Below are 21,079 nucleotides of genomic sequence, written 5' to 3'. Positions count from 1 at the left end.
CCCTGCCTAACCCATTGTGCATTAATAACTTTGACTCTTCTGGGGGAGTAGAAAGCTAAGGCTGGATATTTCTCAATTTTGTCGCTGAAAAGAGGTCCCTGGCTCTGCAAATTGCTCCAGGTCCCTCCGCTGCCCACCCACCGCCCACCGTGGGAAGGGCCATTCCTGGCACCAGGCCTCTGTGTCTGGGAGCCGGGTAGTGAAGGAGCTGCTATTCAGGAGTCAGTTAACAATCTCAGCGTGAATCTCAGTCAAGAATGGGCACAAAGGGCTGTTGGGAGAGCGCCACCTAACACAAAACCAGAACCCTTCCCTGGGTCTCAGAGGAACATGCTGGAGCCCCTGGACCTCGGTGCAGAGCACCAGGACTCACGCTGCTCAGGCAGCCTTCACCCGGCAAACAAGATACTGAGTTTACTCCAAACTCATTTATGCCCAGGAGAAAAAAACATGCATCATTATGCAGAGAAAAAACCAAGATGCAAAACCTTTCCCTCTTTCCCTCTTTCCATGTGCCTCCAGCCTGGCTTCTCGGAAATCTCCAGGCTCAATAATCTCAATTGACAAAGACAGTGAGAGAGGAAATCTTCCACGTAAATAAAAGGAGAGGCCAAGATGATTCAGATTCCCTTTAGTTCTTTCTTCTCCAGCTACCACACGTTGACAGCCTTGTAGGAGAACGTTTTGAAAATATTATTTTCATACCCTCAACAATTCCATAATGTGAGTGCTATTGGCAGTCCCATTTTGCAGATGAGGAAATTGAGGTGAGAGATGTAAAACAACTTGCCCAAGGCCACACAGCTGCTAAGTGATGGAGCCATAGGGTTTGGATCAGGATCTAGTTCATAATCACTAGGGGAATTCCTCTGGGAGTGGATGAAAGAACCCGAACAGGGTAACAGCAAGTTCCTAAACATCACCTCAATTGTCCCAATCCTTTAAAGAAAGCCTATTGAACATCTGCTAGAGCCAGATGCTGTCACGTTGATTTTACTTCCTTTAGTCCACGCACCACCATCTGTAAAGTCAATGTTCTCTCTGCTTTACAAAGGAAACTGAGGCTCAGAGCGGTGAGGTGGCTGGCTCCCCAGGTCACACCGCTTACCAGTGGCAGAGCTGGACTGGCCATCTTGCTCTTGGGGCTCTGAGGCCGATGCACTCTCTCCTGACTCTGCAGTGCCTGGAGCAGGCAGCTTCCTGGTGTTGGTTGTTTCTTTCTCCCTTCCAGGGACGATTCACCATGTGTTCTGAGACGGGCTCCAGGTACACGGGCCTGCTGCTCTTGGCCTTGGCCATCGCCGCCATCATCGCCAACCTCCTGCTGTACTTTCCCAGCGGACAGGTGCTGGAGCCTGCCAAGATCACAGACTTGGTCTGGTTTTTCCACGGTTTTCTTGGAGCTGGACTCTTGGTAAGAATGAGGTTTAACTACCTTACCTCCTCCAGGTGAATGATGCCCCTAAACAACCTTCAAGTCACAGAGCAGTTCATCTCCTCATGGGGCCACGTTCCTAGGGCCCCCAGAGCATGGCCGGCTGCTCCTCCTCTGTACCCCACAACATGTGATACATAAACACCCTCCACACTGGCACCTCGTACTGCAAACATCTCTTTATGTGCCCGCTTCCCCCATTAGCTGTGAGCTCCTTAAGGATACAGTCCAAGTCTCATTCACTGTGGCCTCTAAATTACCTACCTAGCAAAGTGCCGGCTTAGTCTAGAGCTTAGTATGTGGTTGTTATGAAAGATATGCATTAAGAAAAGCACAACAGCAGAGCATTTGTCAAGTCATCAGGTTCCAAGGTGGTCATCTTGAAAAATAAATTGTGTAGCTCCCATCAAGGCTTCCCTCGGCTAGATTATGGGGTTGGCAAGTTTTTTCTGTAAAAGGCCAGAGAGTGACTATTTCCAGCTTTGCAGGCCATGTGATCTCTTGTTTCAACTACTCAACTCTGCCGTCCTAGGGCAAAAAGCAGCCATTGACAATATGTAAACAAATGGGCAGAACTGTGTTCCAATAAAACTTTATTTATAAAAACAGGCAACCTGCTGGATTTAGCCCACAAGTTGTAATCCGTTGCCCCCAAGGTAGACGTTGAGTGTTTTTCCTTCCTTCCCAACTTTATTTTCATCTGGCTCCTCCTTTCCCAGGCATCCAGGGTCCCTTAGGAAAAGACCATGGGTTAATGTGAGGCTCCAGTGCCGGGCACGGAACTCAGCAAATGGAAGGATGAATGTATAAAGGATAAAGAACCCTCAGAAAAAGGTGGCCACCTCCCTTCCTGTTTCTCCTCCCCACACAATAGTAGATGCAGTGATGTCTCAAGTTTCATCCAATGGCCACCTGCCCCTCCCATCCTAGCAGAGCTGGGCCTTCTCTTCCTGCCCAAGAGAACCTCTAAATCAGCAATGCCTCAGCAAAGGTTGTCTGTTTCTCAGCTCAGAGCCCTACCTAAGAGGCAGTACAGACCTAGTTGTCTAACAGACCCTGCTCAAATCATGAATCTGTCCTGACCAGCTGTGTGTCCTCCCTGAACTTCAGTAAAAGGAGAATCACACCATCTTACCAGGAGGTGGGGAGCATTAAATGAGATAACATACATAGAGAACCCCACACATACCTGCAGCCAGTAAAATGCAATCTGTCCTCTTTCCTGGCCCAGATTACCAGTTCCTCCACCTCCTCCCTGGATCCAGCCAAGCACCTGTGTCCTGCCTCTTACCTACCTTTCTTATTTCTGCAGGACAGGTCTGCATTTCTCAGTTCCACCGCCAAGCAAATCATTAAACTCCCCTTAGCCTCACTCTCCTCATCTGTAGAATGTATAGGTACGTCGGCACCCAACTTCTCTCAAGATATAGATGAGCAAATATAGTGACTATTGAAAGGTGTTGAGCAGCTTGAGGGAATTTAGTCTTCCTATTTGCAGAATCTCAGAATGTTCACTGAAAGAGAGTGACCCAGAGAGGACATTCCCTGGTCCTGGGGAAAGCAGAGTGGAGCCTGGCTCAGGCAGGGACCAGACACCCTGTCTGCATAGCATCCCTCCATACCAGCCAGCTGTCCAACCCTCACTCCAATTTTCCAACACAACCTCCCAGGATTTCCTAAAAAGATGCTTACACTTGTATATTCACAGCAAAATGGGGATAAAATAAACAGGACCAAACCAGTCCATGCAGTTGGATAAAGTAAAAACCAATGAGCCATTCCCTTTTCTTTTCTTTCTTTCCTTTTCCTTTTTCTTCCTTTTTCCTTTTCTTTGTTCAGTCCACTTTAGTGTCTACTCTATGCCTTCACTAATGCCTGGCTCTAAGACCAACTAAGCCAGTGGCCATGAGGTTGGAGAGAGGAAGGTGCATTTGAAATGTGGAGTTGGCAGGATCTGAAGAGTGATGGAGGTAAGGGGGCACAAGGAGAAGTCAGGGTGGCTCTGGCATTCTGGCCTGAGCACCCGGGGAGATGGTGGAGGCGTTCCCTGGGGCAGGGACCTCAGGGGGAGGGCAGAGGCTGAGCTTTGTTCCACGTCCCCACTGAAGGAGCAGAGGATGGTTGGGCTGGGACTGGAGACCTGGGGAGAGGCAACCTTGAGAACCACCATGGAAAGGTGATGTAGAACTCCGGGACAGTGGGTTTGCCCAGGGCTCGTGAACTGACTGAGAGGAGAAAGAAGCCCAGGTCAAAACCCCAGGGAACCTTTCAAATTGAGAGTATGCAAAGGGAGGGGAGGGGAGGAAGGAGACTGAGAAAAACAGCTAGAAAGTTTCAGGCAAAGCGAAAAAGTGGAAAGTGAGAAAAGTCGGAAAAAAGAAGAGAGAAAGTTTCTAGAAGAAGAGAGGAATCCCAGTGTCAACTGCAGCAGAAGGGACATAGCTGGGACCTGAAAAGCATCTGGTACCCAGCAAGGTGCTGATGGCTTTTGGCTGGAGCGGTCCTGAGGGAGGATGGGGACCCCAGGCTGCAGAGGGCTGAGGAAGGTGTGGAGGTGAGGAGCTGGGCTCTGAACGGAGGAAGAGAAGCCAATAGGCAGAGCTGCCTTCCTGATAACAACAAAAAAAAAGGCCAGAAAGATCTCAAAAGCCACAAGGGACACAGCAGGCAATGACAAGCACACTGTCCATTTATCATCAGCTCCATGCCAAACACTGTGTAAGGATATGGAAGGGAGAAATCCTGAATTCACAGTTCCTGCCCTTTAATAATCATTGTAACAGGCATTTGCACAAAGGTTTCGAGTGTATCAAATGCTTGCACACATGTTATTTCATTTGTGAGGTGGGATCATCACCTCCATCCTATGGGTAGGAAAATGAGGCCCAAGCAGATTAAGTCATCTGACTGTGGCCACACGGAGGGCACCCAGCAGAATTAGGACTCAAAACACTCATCTGAGCCCAAAGCCCATAATCTCTCCATTTCTCCCATTTGATGCACACGTGCGCTTGCAACATGGGACACAGAGAAAAAGATGGCACGTGTGAAGCTAAGCCAGCAGAGCCCTGCTCTGTACATGCCCTGATGAAACGAGACAGGAAAGTGCCCACGGGGGCCTGCTCCAGAAAGTCTGCTTTCCAGATGAGAGAGAAAAACCGGACCACGTGAGTCACTGTCTCCCCACCCTCCCTGCCAGGAGGTCAGCCACTCGGGGGCTGAGTTTAGACACACAGGGCTCACGGCCATGGTGTGTAAAGTCACATCCAGCAGTATGTCATCTCCTAGGCAGGGAGGTCCCCTGCAACCTCCCCATATTATTGCTGGAAGGCAGCCTCGGGATCTCAGCAGGGTAGTGGTCTCAGCAAAGCCACGGCCAAGAATAACAACTCTCTGTTCTCATGAGGCCACAGGCCAACCCAGAACGCCTGGCGGGCTTCTGTGGTTAAAACAGGGCACCTGGGACAAGCATGACATAAACCGAATTGGTTGCTCTAGGGACTGAGATGCAGGGCCCCAGTTTCTTTCCATATGTAACTAATGGCTGTTTTCCAGCAATATTATTTGCAGACTTGGGAAGACCATTAGGAGGGAGAGGTTAGAACTAGTCCGTGGTGTGGTTTGGGATCACTTGAGGCCTGATTGGAGGTGGAAGGTCTGCAACAGGAGGGGGTCTGCCTGACCCAGCAGAGATGGTCCCTGTAGGTTCCTTCACCAAGGGAGATGGGAAAACACACAACTAATTCAGCCCAGTGGGGTGAGTACCTGCCACAGTGGAGGCCTGGAGTCTGCAGGAGAGGGAACAGTCAACTCTACCTCTGGGAACCAAGAGAGGCATACCAGAGAAACAGGTATCTGAGCTGTACTGTATAGAATTACAGAATCAGTAGGTATTTGCCAGGCAGAGAAGGGAGGCGCGTGTTCCAAGCAGAGGAAGCAGTTTGTGTAAAGGCAGAGGAGCATCACAGAGTACAATGCATTCATGGAAACTGTGCAGTTTGGTGTGACTGGAGCAAGGGCTGCTTACATGAAGAAGGGATAGGAAACGGTGCTGAAATGCAGACTTGGGCAACATTCCGTTTGACCTTGTGTACCATGCTGAGGAGCCAGCCCCTTACCCTTGAGTAGCTGACCCACAAATATTCATTGAGCATCTACTATGTGCTAGCACTGTTCTGGGTATTAGCGATACAGTGGAGAAAAAAAAAGCAAACAAAATTCCTACTCTCCTAGGGCTTACATTCTAGTGGAGAAGAGAAAGATCCTAAACAATCAACTGCGTGATGATGTCAGGTGGTGAGCACTAGGAAGAAAATAGAGCAAAGGAATAGATAGACAGCAAGATACTGGCTGAGGAGGTGGTGTTTGAGAAGCCACTTGAATGAGTGAAGAATAGCCATGCTGATATTTGGGGGAGGAGCATTCCAAACAGAGGGATTGGCACATTCTAAGGCCCTGAGCTGGGAATGGGCTGAATAATTCCTAGATCCGCAAGAAAACCAATGTAGCTAGAACCACGTAAAAAAGATTTGGAAGAGAGGGTAGGAAATGAGGTCAGGGGAGAAATGAGCATCCACTAGAACTTTTAAGCAAGAGAGAAGCATGCCCAGGTGCCATCAAGCTATGACAATTCTGACTTGAATCCATCGCTTCATCCTGACCCCCGTGTTGGAGCCTGGTTTGCTGGAAATGCCAAGCTATGCTCCCCAGAAGGTGCTTGGAAACACTCTTAGCGCCCACCTCCTCCAGGGTGGTTCCAAAAGCTCTCATTTGTCAGGCCCAAACTTGTACCCTTGCCACACAATCTCCAGTTGACCCTCCCATTTGACTCAAGGGAGCTTTGGGTCTCCCAAAGGCCCAGCAATAAGACAGAAGAATCAGTAATTCCTGTTGCCAGAGAATCATCAGAACTAGGAAAAGAAACTCAAAAAAGGGAGAGCATTACCTCATCTCCAGGTTATGAGTGTACAGCGACCTGAGGCTCAAAGCTGCCCTCAGCCATTCCCGAGGGAAGCCAGGAGTCCCAGCCCATCTCTTCCTACCTGGGAGGTTCCCATCAGCTCTATATCCCAGCACAGAGTTACCATGAGATAACTTTGAGAATCTGAGATTTTTGTGAAAATACTTCACTTAAAGAAATATATTTCATTGAATAAATGGGAAACACACACGCCCATCACACCAGTCAGGTTTCTCTAGAAAATTTTAATATGCCTCATTCATGCAATAAACAGTGCAGGGTATACCGTCATTCAGTAATTTGCGTGAGGTCCGCAGAAAGCACCAGCAGTTCTGATCTTTGTCTTCTCCTCTGGGGCTAAGAATTCAGGTATGTGACCTGCTTTATATCAGTGTAGGGAAGAAAGAAAATACGACCGAAGACCAGGAAGGGAAAGGGAAAGAGTGGGCTGGCAGACCCTTAATAATGCTCTTCCTCTCCTCTCTCACCTCCTCAGCTCAAAAATCATACTGTTTAAGGCATCTTGGAACTGAATGTTTGAACTGGAAAGAATCTTAGACATCAATATTTTAACAGTTCTTATTTTATAGATTTTTTTTTTGATATCATTTCCTGCAAATGAAAGTTACCATCCTTTTATTCCTCATCTAGCCTTGATTTATGCCATCTCACCTTCAGCTTTGGTTTTTTTTGTTTGTTTTTGTTTTTTGGCCACACTGAGTGGCTTGTGGGATCTTAGTTCCCCTGACCAGGGATTGAACTTGGGCCCAAGGCAGTGAAAGCACAGAGTCCTAAGCAAGTCCCTGGTTTCTTTTATCTTCTTTTAAATTTTTAAAAAGATGTCATTGAAGTATAGTTGATTTACAATGTTGTGTTAATTTCTGCTGTACAGCAAAGTGATTCAGTAGTACATATATAGTCTTTTTCATATTCTTTTCCCTTATGGTTTATCACAGGATATTGAATATAGTCTTGTGTTATACAGTAGGGCCTTGTTGTTTTTATAGAGTTAAAACAGAGATCCAAGAGTGGTTAGGCTAGATGCAGATCATAGAGCTAGTGTACGGCATAGCCAGGTGTAGAATGCAGGTCTCTGGGCTCTCATCTGTTGACACTTAAAAGATGCCCAAAGCAGCAGACAGAGGTGGCTCAGAGGGGCAGTGCCTTGGTGGGGTCAGTTCTGGCCAAGGTCTGATGGACAGCATTGCAGATCAGGAATTCCATCTTGTCTGTGCACAAAGTAAAACCTCTCAGGGAATCTGATCAACACTAACCAAGCTCACCAAAGCTCAATTGATAAAGATGTCAGTGTATTTATCCCAAGGAGAACCAAGGAGAAATTCTGCTGCCAGGAAAAGGGGTGGGGGGCGGGGAATGCAGGGCTTTCTCTCCCCTGTGTCCATGGCCATGGTATGCAGGGTGGTGGGAGCCAAATGGAATTGGGTTTGAAACACACTCTACAGCAGGCCAGCTGAGAGATTTCAGGCAAGGCACTTGTCTCTCCAAGTCTCAGTTCCTCTCTCGGTGACATGTGGATATCAGTAGTAGCCACAACCTGTGGTTAGGATGAGCATTGTAGGAGATCATGTGGAGAGCACTCGGTCCCAAGCCCGGCTCATGGATCGTGCTCATTCAATGGCCACTGTAAGAGAACGGGAGCAAGGGATGCCTAACCATCACTGTACCTAGTGTTACGGAGTTGCCCCATTTCCACTAAAGAGAGCCGATGGTAAGGCAAAGTCAGCACACTCTTCCCCAACACAGCAGACACGCACAGGCAAGTCCTAAAACCGTGGTTCTCCTTTTACTAGATGCTGTGTCACTGCCCTGGCGCCCATCAAGTCTTCCTAAAGTTTGCAGAACACTGGGGCGTTGGCCAGAGTTTGGCGCAGTGTCTGCCTGTTTTGCTTTACCAGGAATTGGATACCTTTAGGAGGGGTATGCATCCTCCCGTTCTCTCCACAGTCCCCACCACTCCCTATTGTCTCATACCAGGACACGTTTTCTTACTTAAAATTACCAGCTTGGGAATGCCCTGGTGGTCCAGTGGTTAGGACTCCATGCTTCCACTGTAGGGGTCACGGGTTCGATCCCTGGTCGGGGAACTAAGATCCCACAAGCCACGCGACTCAGCCAAAAAAAAAAAAAAAGTTACCTGCTTGGCCACTAAAGGCATGGGAGTTTGCAACCGCCACCACTACCTTAGACTATCAGGTGAAAGAATACATCCGTGTAGGCAACAGTCATCTTTAGCATCAGTCACATACCCATACATTCCCCAGGGTACATCTTGGTCACCTTGGTGAGAAGTAGGGATTTCCCAGATGCCTGCATCAGCAAACACATTTACCAACTATCTCTCAGGGTGAGGTGATTTTTTTTCATAAAGTTAAGTTCATCCATTATGTATTTATTTCTTGCTCCTGACCCATGGCCCTATCATGCCCCTACCTTCCTCCTACCCCACAGTGCCAGAAGAAACATGGCGAAATGTCATCATAGATTTTACCACCATAGCACTGGGTCCTGATTGATTCCATGTTGGGCACCGTGGTAGGTGCTGCTGAACCAGCACTCAGAACCCAGTGGTAAAAGGAGAATGAGCACGCTCAGTGCGACAGGATGGAGTGACTGGAAGGAAGGAACAATTCATTTTGCTGGGGGTGGATGAGGGGGTCATGGAACACTACAAAGAGGAGATGTATTGGTTTCCCATAGCTGCTATAATAAATTACCACAAACTTGGAGGCTTAAAACATCAGAAATCTATTCTCTCACAGTTCTGGAGGCCAGAAGCTCTCAGTAAATGTGTTGGCAGGGCCCCTTGTTCTCAGTTGTAAGGGAAAATCATTCCTTACCTCTTGCAGCTTCTGGTGGCTGTTGGCATTCTTTGGCTTATAAAGACATTCTCCAGTCTCTGCCTCTGTCTCCATATCACCTTCTCCTCTGTGGGTCTCTCAGAACTTCTTCTGCTTCTCTCTTGTAGGGATACATGTGAATGCATTTAGGGCTCACCCAGATAATCCAGGATAAACTCCTCCTGTTAAGATTCCCAACTAAGGGACTTCCCTGGTGGTGCAGTGGTTAAGAATCCGCCTGCCAATGCAGGGGACATGGGTTTGAGCCCTGGTCTGGGAAGATCCCACATGCCTCGGAGCAACTAAGCCGTGTGCCACAACTACTGAGCCTGCGCTCCACAACAAGAGAAGCCACCACAATGAAAAGCCCACACACCACAACGAAGACCCAAGGCAGTCAAAAATAAGTAAATAAATAAATAATAAAGATCCCAACTCAATCATATCTGTTGTCATACAAGGTAATATTCACAGGTCCCAGGATTCAGAAGTGAATATATCTTTGGTGGCGGGGGTTGGGGGGGTGGTTGGAGCCTTTTTGTTCAGCCTACTACAAAAGATAACATTTGAACTGACCCTTTGCGGGTGAATAGGAGTTTATCTGATGGCAAAGGGTGAAGGGCATATTCAAAAGCCCAGAGGCAGGAAGGTCCCGGGTCTCTACTGGGGGCCCATAAGGTGGTGTGTCAAGAGGTCTCGATGGAGGAGAGGTGAGGCTCTGGTGGCAGGTCAGGAGCAGGGCATGAGGGCTCACGTACAATGTCCAGGACCTGTGTTGTGTCCTACAGCCAATGAGGAATCATTAGACATTTTTAAATAGCTTGAGTTTTGGAACTTTGTTCCGAAAAGGTAACATTCCCTTCATTACAAGAGCATCTTCTTTGCCACAGGTTATGTTGCCAGCACTGATGCTGTTGAGGGGAGGTGGAGAGGACTGCTGTGGTCACAGATGTGGGGTAAGTACTATGGGGTCTACAGAATGTTTAGACTCCCACCCATACCCCCAAAAGGGCTTACTTCCTAGACTGCAAGCTTTCTCTCTTCTGAAGGCCAGACTATTAACCCATTGACCATAGTCTAGTACTTCTAATACCCTCCTTTCATTTATTTAGTTTTATTGAAGTATAGTTGATTTACAATATTGTGTTAGTTTCAGGTGTGGAGCATAGTGATTCAGTATTTTTGCAGATTATACTCCATTACAGGTTATTACAAGATCATGGGTATAATTCCTTGTGCTATATGGTATATCTTTGTTGGTTATCTATTTTATACATAATAGTTTGTATCTGTTAATCCCATATGCCTAATTTGTCCCACTCCCCTTCCCTCTCCCCTTTGGTAACCGTGAGTTTATTTTCTGTATCTGTGAGTCTGTTTCTGTTTTGCATATACATCCACTTGTATTATTTTTTAGATTCCACATCTAAGTGACTAATACTTCCTTTTAAAGTACAGTGATATTATGCAGGGCTCTCTCCAACAGTGATGAGGGTTATTGCATGAGATCCCAGGAAGAATGAGCCTGGAGAGGGTATAAAGAGAACTGTTAACACGCAAAGCCTGTGAGCTCTGGTGGACCAGCCTGCCAGGGTTTGGCTGGTTGTTTCTGTCTGTCTGTGGGAAGGTCTAGGACCCTCCATCCTCTGGCTTTCTCATTTCCCTAATAGCCAGTAGATTAACACATCCTAGAACTGGGATTTGAGCAAGAAGGGAATTGGAGATTTTACTGTCAAAAACTCTTTCACAGATACTCTCTTACAATCGCCCCATGAAGAACAGAAGGCTGACACTCTGTAAGTGTATCCATTATGTATTTATGTCTTGTTCCTGACATGTGGCCCTCTTATACCACTGCTCTTTCTACTGCCCAACACTGCTGGAAGAAACCAATGGAAATGTCACCACAAATTTTACAAACTTGTCTACATTTGATGAATAGGAAAGGAAAAGCCCAGAGAGGCTGAGTGGCCTGCCCAGATTCGCATGGCTGTAATCTTAGAGCTGGAATGGACATATACGACTATTTACGCAACTCCAGGAAGAGTATAAGGTGCTTTCTTCAAGGCAAGGTCCACAGTTATCATCTACATACTCCCAGATACCTGACACATGGTCGGCTCTCAAGACACACCCAGTGAAGTCAGGTCTGGCTGAGCTGGGACTCGTCTTGGTCTCCTGACCCCCAAGATCGTGCTCTTTCCCACATACAAACCTGCTTACCAAGGTCCCTGCTCACAGCAAGCTGTTCACTGTTCTTATATTCCTAGTTCATACACTGTCTCACTTCTTTTCTGCTCCCAGAGTCCCCTCTCCCAACCCTTGCAGTCCCCAGTCAGACCCTCCACAGAGACCTTAGCCACCAGGTCATTTGAGGACCATCTCCAAGGAGCTCCCTGAGTCATTCCATTCAACTCCAGCCAGCCCCTCCCTCACTTCCTGTGGTAAGAAAGACACAATATGGGCGTGTCAGGAATAAGAGCTCATGCTTTGAAGCAAAAGAGTCCCTCAGCTTTGCCCCAATTTAATGCACTAATATGCCAGAAGGTCGCCTCGCCCAGACACTTGCCTCACTGTCACACTCATTCACCCATCCAGTCAACACGTTTATGGAGTCTGTACACAGTACAAGGCCCTGTGTTGACCGCTGACTCAGGCATTAGAAAAATGACTATTCATTTATTCATCCAATCATACAACACTTACTGAACACCCACCACCAGGATGGCGAGTTGGTTTCATTTAGTTTCAAACAAAGCCAATACCAATTGGTCAGTTGTTCTGTTTTGAGGACTGTGGTGCTTTTTCTTCTAGGGGAAGAGTGCTGAGATCAATTACTGATGTCTGCTGTGAGTGCAGACTAGGACACTGGCAGCACACCTATATTACATGCCAGGCAGTGTGTAGGCTCTAAGAGTTCAGTGATGAATAAGTTACATTTCCTGCTCACAATTTGGTAGTGTGTGATTTCATTTGTTACAATTGCAAATGGAACACCGATTTATGATAAAAACCCTCCAGAAAGTAGGCATAGAGGGAATTTACCTTAACATAATAAAGGCCATATATGAGAAACCCACAGCCAACATCATTCTCAATGGTGAAAAATTGAAACCATTTCCTCTAAGATGAGGAACAAGACAAGGTTGCCCACTGTCACCACTATTATTCAACATAGTTTTGGAAGTTTTAGCCACAGCAATCAGAGAAGAAAAAGAAATAAAAGGAATCCAAACTGGAAAAGAAGAAGTAAAACTGTCACTGTTTGCAGATGACATGATACTATACATAGAGAATCCTAAAAATGCCACCAGAAAACTACTAGAGCTAAACAATGAATTTGGTAAAGTTGCAGGATACAAAATTAATGCACAGAAATCTCTTGCATTCCTATACACTAATGATGAAAAATCTGAAAGAGAAATTATGGAAACACTCCCATTTACCATTGCAACAAAAAGAATAAAATACCTAGGAATAAACCTACCTAGGGAGACAAAAGACCTGTATGCAGAAAACTATAAGACACTGATGAAAGAAATTAAAGATGATATCAACAGATGGAGAGATATACCATCTTCTTGGATTGGAAGAATCAATATTGTGAAAATGACTATACTACCCAAAGCAATCTACAGATTCAATGTAATCCCTATCAAATTACCAATGGCATTTTTTATGGAACTAGAACAAATCATCTTAAAATTTGTATGGAGACACAAAAGACCCTGAATAGCCAAAGCAGTCTTGAGGGAAAAAAACGGAGCTGGAGGAATCAGACTCCCTGACTTCAGACTATACTACAAAGCTACAGTAATCAAGACAATATGGTACTGGCACAAAAAACAGAAACATAGATCAGTGGAACAAGATAGAAAGTGCAGAGATAAACCCACACACCTATGGTTAACTAATCTATGACAAAGGAGGCAAAGATATACAATGGAGAAAAGACAGTCTCTTCAATAAGTGGTGCTGGGAAAACTGGACAGCTACATGTAAAAGAATGAAATTAGAACACTCCCTATCACCATACACAAAAATAAACTCAAAATGGATTAGAGACCTAAATGTAAGACCGGACACTATAAAACTCTTAGAGGAAAACATAGGAAGAACACTCTTTGATGACATAAATTACAGCAAGATCTTTTTTGATCCACCTCCTAGAGTAATGGAAATAAAAACAAAAATAAATAAATGGGACCTAATGAAACTTCAAAGCTTTTGCACAGCAAAGGAAACCATAAACAAGATGAAAAGACAACCCTCAGAATGGGAGAAAATATTTGCAAATGAATCAATGGACAAAGCATTAATCTCTAAAATATATAAACAGCTCATGCAGCTCAATATCAAAGAAACAAACAACCCAATCCAGAAATGGGCAGAAGACCTAAAGAGACATTTCTCCAAAGAAGACATACAGATGGCCAAGAAGCACATGAAAAGCTGCTCAACATCACTAATTCTTAGAGAAATGCAAATCAAAACTACAATGAGGTATCACCTCACACCAGTCAGAATGGGCATCATCAGAAAATCTACAAACAGCAAATGTTGGAGAGGGTGCGGAGAAAAGGGAACCCTCTTGCACTGTTGGTGGGAATGTAAATTGATACAGCCACTATGGAGAACAGTATGGAGGTTCCTTAAAAAACTAAAAATAGAATTACCATATGACCCAGCAATCCCACTACTGGGCATATACCCAAAAAAAAGCATAATTCAAAAAGACACATGCACCCCAATGTTCATTGCAGCACTATTTACAATAGCCAGGTCATGGAAGCAACCTAAATGCCCATCGACAGACGAATGGATAAAGAAGTTGTGGTACATGTATACAATGGAATATTACTCAGCCATAAAAAGGAACGAAATTGGGTCATTTGTTGAGATGTGGATGGATCTAGAGAGTGTCATACAGAGTGAAGTAAGTCAGAAACAGAAAAACAAATATCGTATATTAACGCATGTATGTGGAACCTAGAAAAATGGTACAGATGAACCGGTTTTCAAGGCCAAATTTGAGACACAGATGTAGAGAACAAACGTATGGACACCAAGGGGGGAAAACCGCGGTGGGGTGGGGATGGTGGTGTGCTGAATTGGGCGATTGGGATTGACATGTATACACTGATGTGCATAAAATTGATGACTAATAAGAACCTGCAATATAAAACACACACACAAAAAAAAAATCAAAGAAAACCTACTAATACTAAACTTTCTTTGGGTTATTTGTATGGAAATATGTTAATATAAATGTTTCAGACATTACATGAAATTTCTAAAAATCTTATATGTTCTGGTATAATGTTATAAGTCAGAATTCTAGTTATTACTTTAAAATGTATATCATCTCAGAAATAACTAAATTTCCTTGTCAATTGCATTATTATGAACTTTCATCAAATCTTTAACCGTGGTCATTTTTAAGTATTTTGTCATTTACAGACAGTTCTGGGTGTACTCTGATGCTTTTGCAAATATGTTCCTATAAAAGGGTTTCATCTTCAAGGAATTCATGGAAAAGACTCTGACAAGTACAGGTTTCTGGTAACTGATTGTACTGCTGAACTGAATGAATAAGCATTTTCAGAACTCTAATGAAAAACTGATGAACTCATAAAAGTGCTAGCAAAAGATCAAGATGAAAAAAAAATTAATTACATGGGACTGAGTGAACTGATGAGGATGATTATAATTTTTGTGACTTTCTGCTTGAATAAAAAAAAAAAACTCTTAGAGGAAAACATAGAACACTCTATGACGTAAATCACAGCAAGATCCTTTTTGACCCACCTCCTAGAGAAATGGAAATAAAATCAAAAACAAACAAACAAATGGGACCTAGTGAAACTTAAAAGCTTTTGCACAGCAAAGGAAACCATAAACAAGACGAAAAGACAACCCTCAGAATGGGAGAAAATATTTGCAAATGAAGCAACTGACAAAGGATTAATCTCCAAAATATACAAACAGCTCATGCAGCTCAATATCAAAACAACAAACAGCCCAATCCAAAAATGGGCAGAAGGCCTAAATAGACATTTCTCTAAAGAAGACATACAGATGGCCAAGAAGCACATGAAAAGCTGCTCAACATCACTAATTCTTAGAGAAATGCAAATCAAAACTACAATGAGGGCTTCCCTGGTGGAGCAGTGGTTGAGAATCTGCCTGCCAATGCAGGGCACACGGGTTCGAGTCCTGGTCTGGGAAGATCCCACATGCCACGGAGCAACTGGGCCCGTGAGCCACAATTACTGAGCCTGCACGTCTGGAGCCTGTGCTCCGCAACAAGAGAGGCCGCGATGGTGAGAGGCCCGCGCACCGCGATGAAGAGTGGCCCCCACTTGCCACAACTAGAGAAAGCCCTCGCACAGAAACGAAGACCCAACACAGCCATAAATAAAAATAAATAAAAATTTGAAAAAAGAAAATGCTCCCTATTAAAAAAAAAAAAAAAAAAAAAGAGGGAAAGCAATATTTAAAAAAAAAAAAAAAAAAAAAAAACTACAATGAGGTATCACCTCACACTGGTCAGAATGGGCATCATCAGAAAATCTACAAACAGCAAATGTTGGAGAGGGTGTGGAGAAAAGGGAACCCTCTTGCACTGTTGGTGGCAATGTAAATTGATACAGTCACTATGGAGAAGAGTATGGAGGTCCCTTAAAAAACTAAAAATAGAATTGCCCTATGACCCTGTAATCCCACTAGTGGGCATATACCCTGAGAAAACCATAATTCAAAATGAGTCATGTACCACAATGTTCATTGTAGCACTATTTACAATAGCCAGGACATGGAAGCAACTTAAGTATCCATCGACAGATGAATGGATGAAGAACATGTGACACATATATACAATGGAATATTACTGAGCCATAAAAAGAAATGAAATTGAGTTATTTGTAGTGAGGTGGATGGACCTAGAGTCTGTCATACAGAGTGAAGTAAGTCAGAAAGAGAAAAACAAATACCATATGCTAACGCATATATATGGAATCTAAAAAAAAAAAAAAAAGAAGGTTCTCAAGAACCTAGGGGCAGGATAGGAATAAAGACGCAGACGTAGAGAATGGACTTGAGGACACAGGGAGGGGGAAGGGTAAGTTGGGGCAAAGTGAGAGAGTGGCATGGACATATATACACTACCAAATGTAAAATAGATAGCTACTGGGAAGCACTGCATACACAGGGAGATCAGCTCAGTGCTTTGTGACCACCTAGAAGGGTGGGATAGGAAGCGTGGGAGGGAGACGCAAGAGGGAGGGGATATGGGGATATATGTATGCATATAGCTGATTCACTTTGTTATACAGCAGAAACTAACACAACATTGTAAAGCAATTATACTCCAATAAAGATGTTTAAAAAAAAAAAAGAATTGCAAATGGAGCAGATGAATGGACATAGGTCTTCTCAGCTGTAGTGCCCCCAATTTTTTGTGTGCATTTGGGAAGCAAAACAAGGATGCCCACCAGATCGATTCCCCTCTTCAATTTGCCAGGAAGCTCAGGATGGATCTTTCAAAAGGACCACCACCTCCCTCTGCATTGCTGCACTGAATTTCTGATTCTGTTCTATTTCAGATGCTGTTCCCTGTGCTCCTGGCCATACAGGGCACTGTGGGCGCCGTGTATTGTGTGGTCATTTCTTCACTAGGTTTGCTCAGTGGCCCCCTCTGTGACACAGGCAGTGGAAACTACACCTACCCGTTCAGGAATTACTCCCTGGAGTGAGTAGCATTTATGGCCTTGGGTCCGTGTCTAACATCTAAAGATGATACCGTGATGACCACCAAGAGTGTGTGTTCTGAGAACTGACTATGCAGTAGTGGGGCCAGGTACCTCCATTCATACTTGGTGTCTTGCTCCTCTCTCTGTACCAGATTGACACTTTTATTCCCAAATCGCCAATCTCTAGAGGTGATTGGCCAAGGCAAGGTGTGCCCATGAATGAGGCAGTTCACCCAAGGTATTCAGTACAATACCTTGACTTCACTTGCCCCCATTATTAAACACAGGTGAGCATGTGCTGAGGGCTTGCTTAGTACTGACTAGGCGCTGTGATAAGAGAAGGGATTCCAAAAGAGGGATAAGACCACTTGCCTATTTACAACTTGCCTGTTCACAGTCTAACTGGGGAGAGAATAGTCAAATTTGGGGTTTGTTTTGTGACGATCTCAGCCTATCAATAAGCAATGTTGTGGTTGGACCAGCCCTTGTGGTTCTTATTATGATTGCAAGACGTCCTTTAGCAAGAACCATCAAGAAACTTTGAAAAAATAAAGATTTCTTACATACAGGACCTGGTAATTACACAGCACACCTGGGGTCACACAGCAAGGTCAGGGGGGAGGGGAGGTGGGGGGGTAGGGAGCGCAGGTGCATGGGCCTGGGGTTCTGCTTTTATCGGGTTTGAGGCTGGGGGTCTAAGGTTTCGCAGGCTCACTCTTTATTGATGAACTTACAACATAAAAGCAGGAATTTAAAGCAGAGGAATAGAAAAAATAAGTGGCCCAGAAGGTCGGTTATTGAAATCAACCAAGATCTCTAAAACAAAGGAGCCTCAGTCAGGCTTTTACCTAGGTGTGAAGCTGGCACTGTGTTGATCTGAGATAGCCCTCTTTCAAGCGGATGCCTCACAATCAAAGCTTAAATCAGGCACGTGCATTACAAAAAGAAAAACCAACTGTCAGGGTTTACACTGCAGGGTTGCACAAATATCCTTAAATGGCAGCCCCTGTGATGCCCACTGATTTTCCTAAAGTAATAAGGAAAGAAACCCAGCACCAATGATTGAGAAAGACACTGCTTCTCTTCTCATTTGACGTTCTCTCCCTGGTAGAGCTCATCCATCCCCATGGCTTTCAGAACCCTCCATCTACCCATATAAATAATCCCCAAATGTCTATCTCCAGCCCAGATCTTTCTTCTGAATTCCTGATTCAGATACCAAATTACCTCTTTGAAATTTCCTCTTGCGAATTTCAGATCATTTCAATATTTATATGTCCAAACCCTTGATGTTCCCTTGCCAATTTCCTCTCTGTCATCCCCAGCCCGTTAGATGGCACTCAAAACCTGTGAGTCATTGATTATTCTCCCTTCTGCACCCCAAGTTCAATCCACCACCAAATCCTGTGAGTTCTACCTCACCAGTGCACCTTGAATCTGGCCGCTGCTCTTCGCCTAGTCTGTCATCACCCCGTTCCAAATCTGCAACACCCTTTGTTTCCGTGTCTACACCAGCCCTCCAGCAAGCATCCCAGCTCCATTTTCCCCTTCAATCCTTTCGCTGTAGATGAGCCCGGAGGGGCTTTGTAAAATGTAAAAGTACTCATTAAGGCCAAGAAATCTTTACATTTAAGGAACTTGCAATCTCATTGAGAACTCAATAGACGAGTATGGATATGGGTGAAGGCAGAGATACCAAATAATATATAACTCTATGAAACAGGGCCTGAAAACCTATTCCGTTTTCTCTTTGTCCAACGAGAACCCTCTGATTCCAAATATTCCTTAGAGTTTTTGTTTGCCTGCTGTTTCTTCTTATAATGCACTGCGTTCCCCTTGGCTGCTGCCTCCTTCAAGGCCAGGTGACTCCATCCTTCCCCCACGAAACCCTCTCCAGCTACTCTAAACCTCTAGACCTCCCCGTTTTATGATAATAATTATAAATATATTGCCCACAGTGCCTACTGCATGGCAGACACTGTGCTAATATCTAATCCTCCCAACCCACTCGATGGTATTGATGTTATTTTTTAGCCCCATTTTATATATAAGGAAGCTGATATACAGAAACACTTAGGAAACTATTGGGGCCAGGGAAGGCTGCATATTGACGCATATATCAATCAATGGTATATTGATTATTTTGAGTGAAAGTTACTTAAGAAAGAGATGATGCAAGAAGCCCATTCTGACCCTCCTCTCTTGTCTCCCTGAAAGCAGGAAATAAATCTCTCATGTGAAAGGTGCACTCCCGACATCGGGGGCTAGAAGGACACCCTTATTGCCGGAGATAGAGAGTTCAGGACCAAGGAGTCTATATGAACAGGCCTTGTTACTTCCTTAATTTACTACCAAGCTCGAACTGTTTAGATTCTTTACTAATTAAGCACCCAAACCTAAGTTTCTTTGTCCTGTCAATTTCTCTCAAATTTGTTTATTTGTCTGAAGAGTGTAAAAGCTGCCTCCTTTGGGGAATTCCCTGGTGGTCCAGTGGTTAGGACTCTGCGCTCTCACTGCTGAGGGCCTGGGTTCAATCCCTGGCTGGGGAACTAAATTCCCCCAAGCTGCGTGGGGTGTGGCCAAAAATAAAAAAAAAAAAAGCTGCCACCTTTGGCCACTACTTTAGGTCTCATTTCTACGAGACCTCCAGGGGCATGCATTAAATTTTGTTTCTCTTTCTCCTGTTAATCTGTGTTGTGTCAACTTTATTATTAGTCCAGCCACAGGAACTCAAGACATGTAGAGGGGGACATTTTATCCCTCCCTGACAAAGCTTATCAAGAACTTCCTAGTGAAGAAGCTGGAGTTAGGATCCGGGTCTGTGGGACTTCAGAGCCTGAGCTCTTAACCAATCCTTACTGCCCCTGAGATCTTTAGAGCAGTTCAAATCTTGCACCACACAATTTCCCGCTTCTTCCTGGCTATGTCTGTACCCACAATGCCTTGCTCAGATGCTGTGCTGTTACAGGGAAAGATGGTGTGTTCGACCCTCGACCAATGGGCAGTCATGAATGTACTATCCTTATGAAGATGAGAGCGATGGAATTGACTAGTGCCTCTCACATGCTTGTAAATGGCAGCTCTCTCCCTTTCCTGTCTCTCAAAGCCAGGCTAATTGTCTCCCCTGTCCTGGCAGGAACAGCTACTTACTCAACCAGCCCACCTGGGCTACCTGCCAAGAGCCTGAGCACATCGTCCTCTGGAACGTGGTCTTGTTCTCCATCCTGCTGGGGATCGGCGTGGTAGAAGCTGTCCTTTGCCTCAGCCAAGTCGTCAGTGGGCTCTGTGATATCTTCTGTGGTACATGCGTCCGAAAAGGACAGGTTGGTGCTTCTAGAACGCAGGAATGTTCAAGTCATTTCCCCTGTTTCTCACATCTCCCTCCTGCCCCAACCTCACACTCCCAGAGGTAATCCAGTAACCAGGAAGTGCCTTTTGAAATGTCGAACTTCATTTGCCACTTGGGTCTTAATTTTCTTTCAGGTGACCATAACTGGCTTATGACCAGCCTAAGAAATCACAACTGATTGGCAGAGTTCCCCGGCTTCAGAAGGACTGGATTTGGTGAATATTTCAGTGATATCATATGGTATTTGTCTTTCTTGAAACAAACTTTTAAGAACTCAATCTACCATACAAGCCATGGCAGTTCCCAGAGAGGCATCAGATAGGGTTTCTGCTTCAGGAAGCTTGCAAACTAATGGATCTTGCATAGCTGACTGCTTCCACAGATGATATCCAACTTTGTACAAATAAGAAAAAAAAAGCAAATGCTATACAGCTTGGTAAGTAAACAGAGCCAATGGCAAATTTTTAAAAGGTGCCTTCTCCTCCAGGTTGATGCCCATTTGGGGTGGAATAATGTTCCCCCCAGAATTTGTATTTAACAGGAACCTCAGAAGTGACCTTATTTGGAAATAGGGTATTTATTGATGTGATTAATTAAAATGAGGTCATACTAGATTAGGGTGGACTCTAAATCTAATATGACCAATGTCCTTGTAAGAAGAGAAGAAACACGCACAGAGAAGGCCGCATGAAGATGTAGGCAGAAATTGAAGTTATGCTGCCACAA

General features: G+C 44.8%; 1 protein-coding gene and 1 long non-coding RNA gene across 2 annotated transcripts in view; one reads left to right on the top strand and one right to left on the bottom strand.

Annotated features, from left to right (window-relative positions):
- The first annotated feature begins 1,243 nt into the window (after positions 1–1,243).
- LOC103014145 (transmembrane 4 L6 family member 1-like) lies at positions 1,244–20,546 on the top strand. The gene is made up of 5 exons (XM_007189807.1): positions 1,244–1,414; positions 10,144–10,209; positions 16,858–17,003; positions 20,141–20,327; positions 20,488–20,546. The coding sequence occupies exons 1-5, from the start codon at positions 1,244–1,246 to the stop codon at positions 20,506–20,508; spliced, it is 591 nt and encodes a 196-aa protein (XP_007189869.1). The 3' UTR covers positions 20,509–20,546.
- Positions 9,241–21,079, bottom strand: part of LOC130708914 (uncharacterized) — a 69,507-nt gene continuing 57,668 nt past the window's right edge. The window contains exon 3 of the long non-coding RNA XR_009009295.1: positions 9,241–9,374. This is a non-coding gene — a long non-coding RNA (uncharacterized LOC130708914). The remainder of the gene's footprint in view (positions 9,375–21,079) is intronic.

The sequence above is a fragment of the Balaenoptera acutorostrata genome, chromosome 9, assembly GCF_949987535.1.
Source record: "Balaenoptera acutorostrata chromosome 9, mBalAcu1.1, whole genome shotgun sequence".
NCBI lineage: Eukaryota > Metazoa > Chordata > Mammalia > Artiodactyla > Balaenopteridae > Balaenoptera > Balaenoptera acutorostrata.
This window is presented reverse-complemented; position numbering and strand designations above follow the sequence as displayed.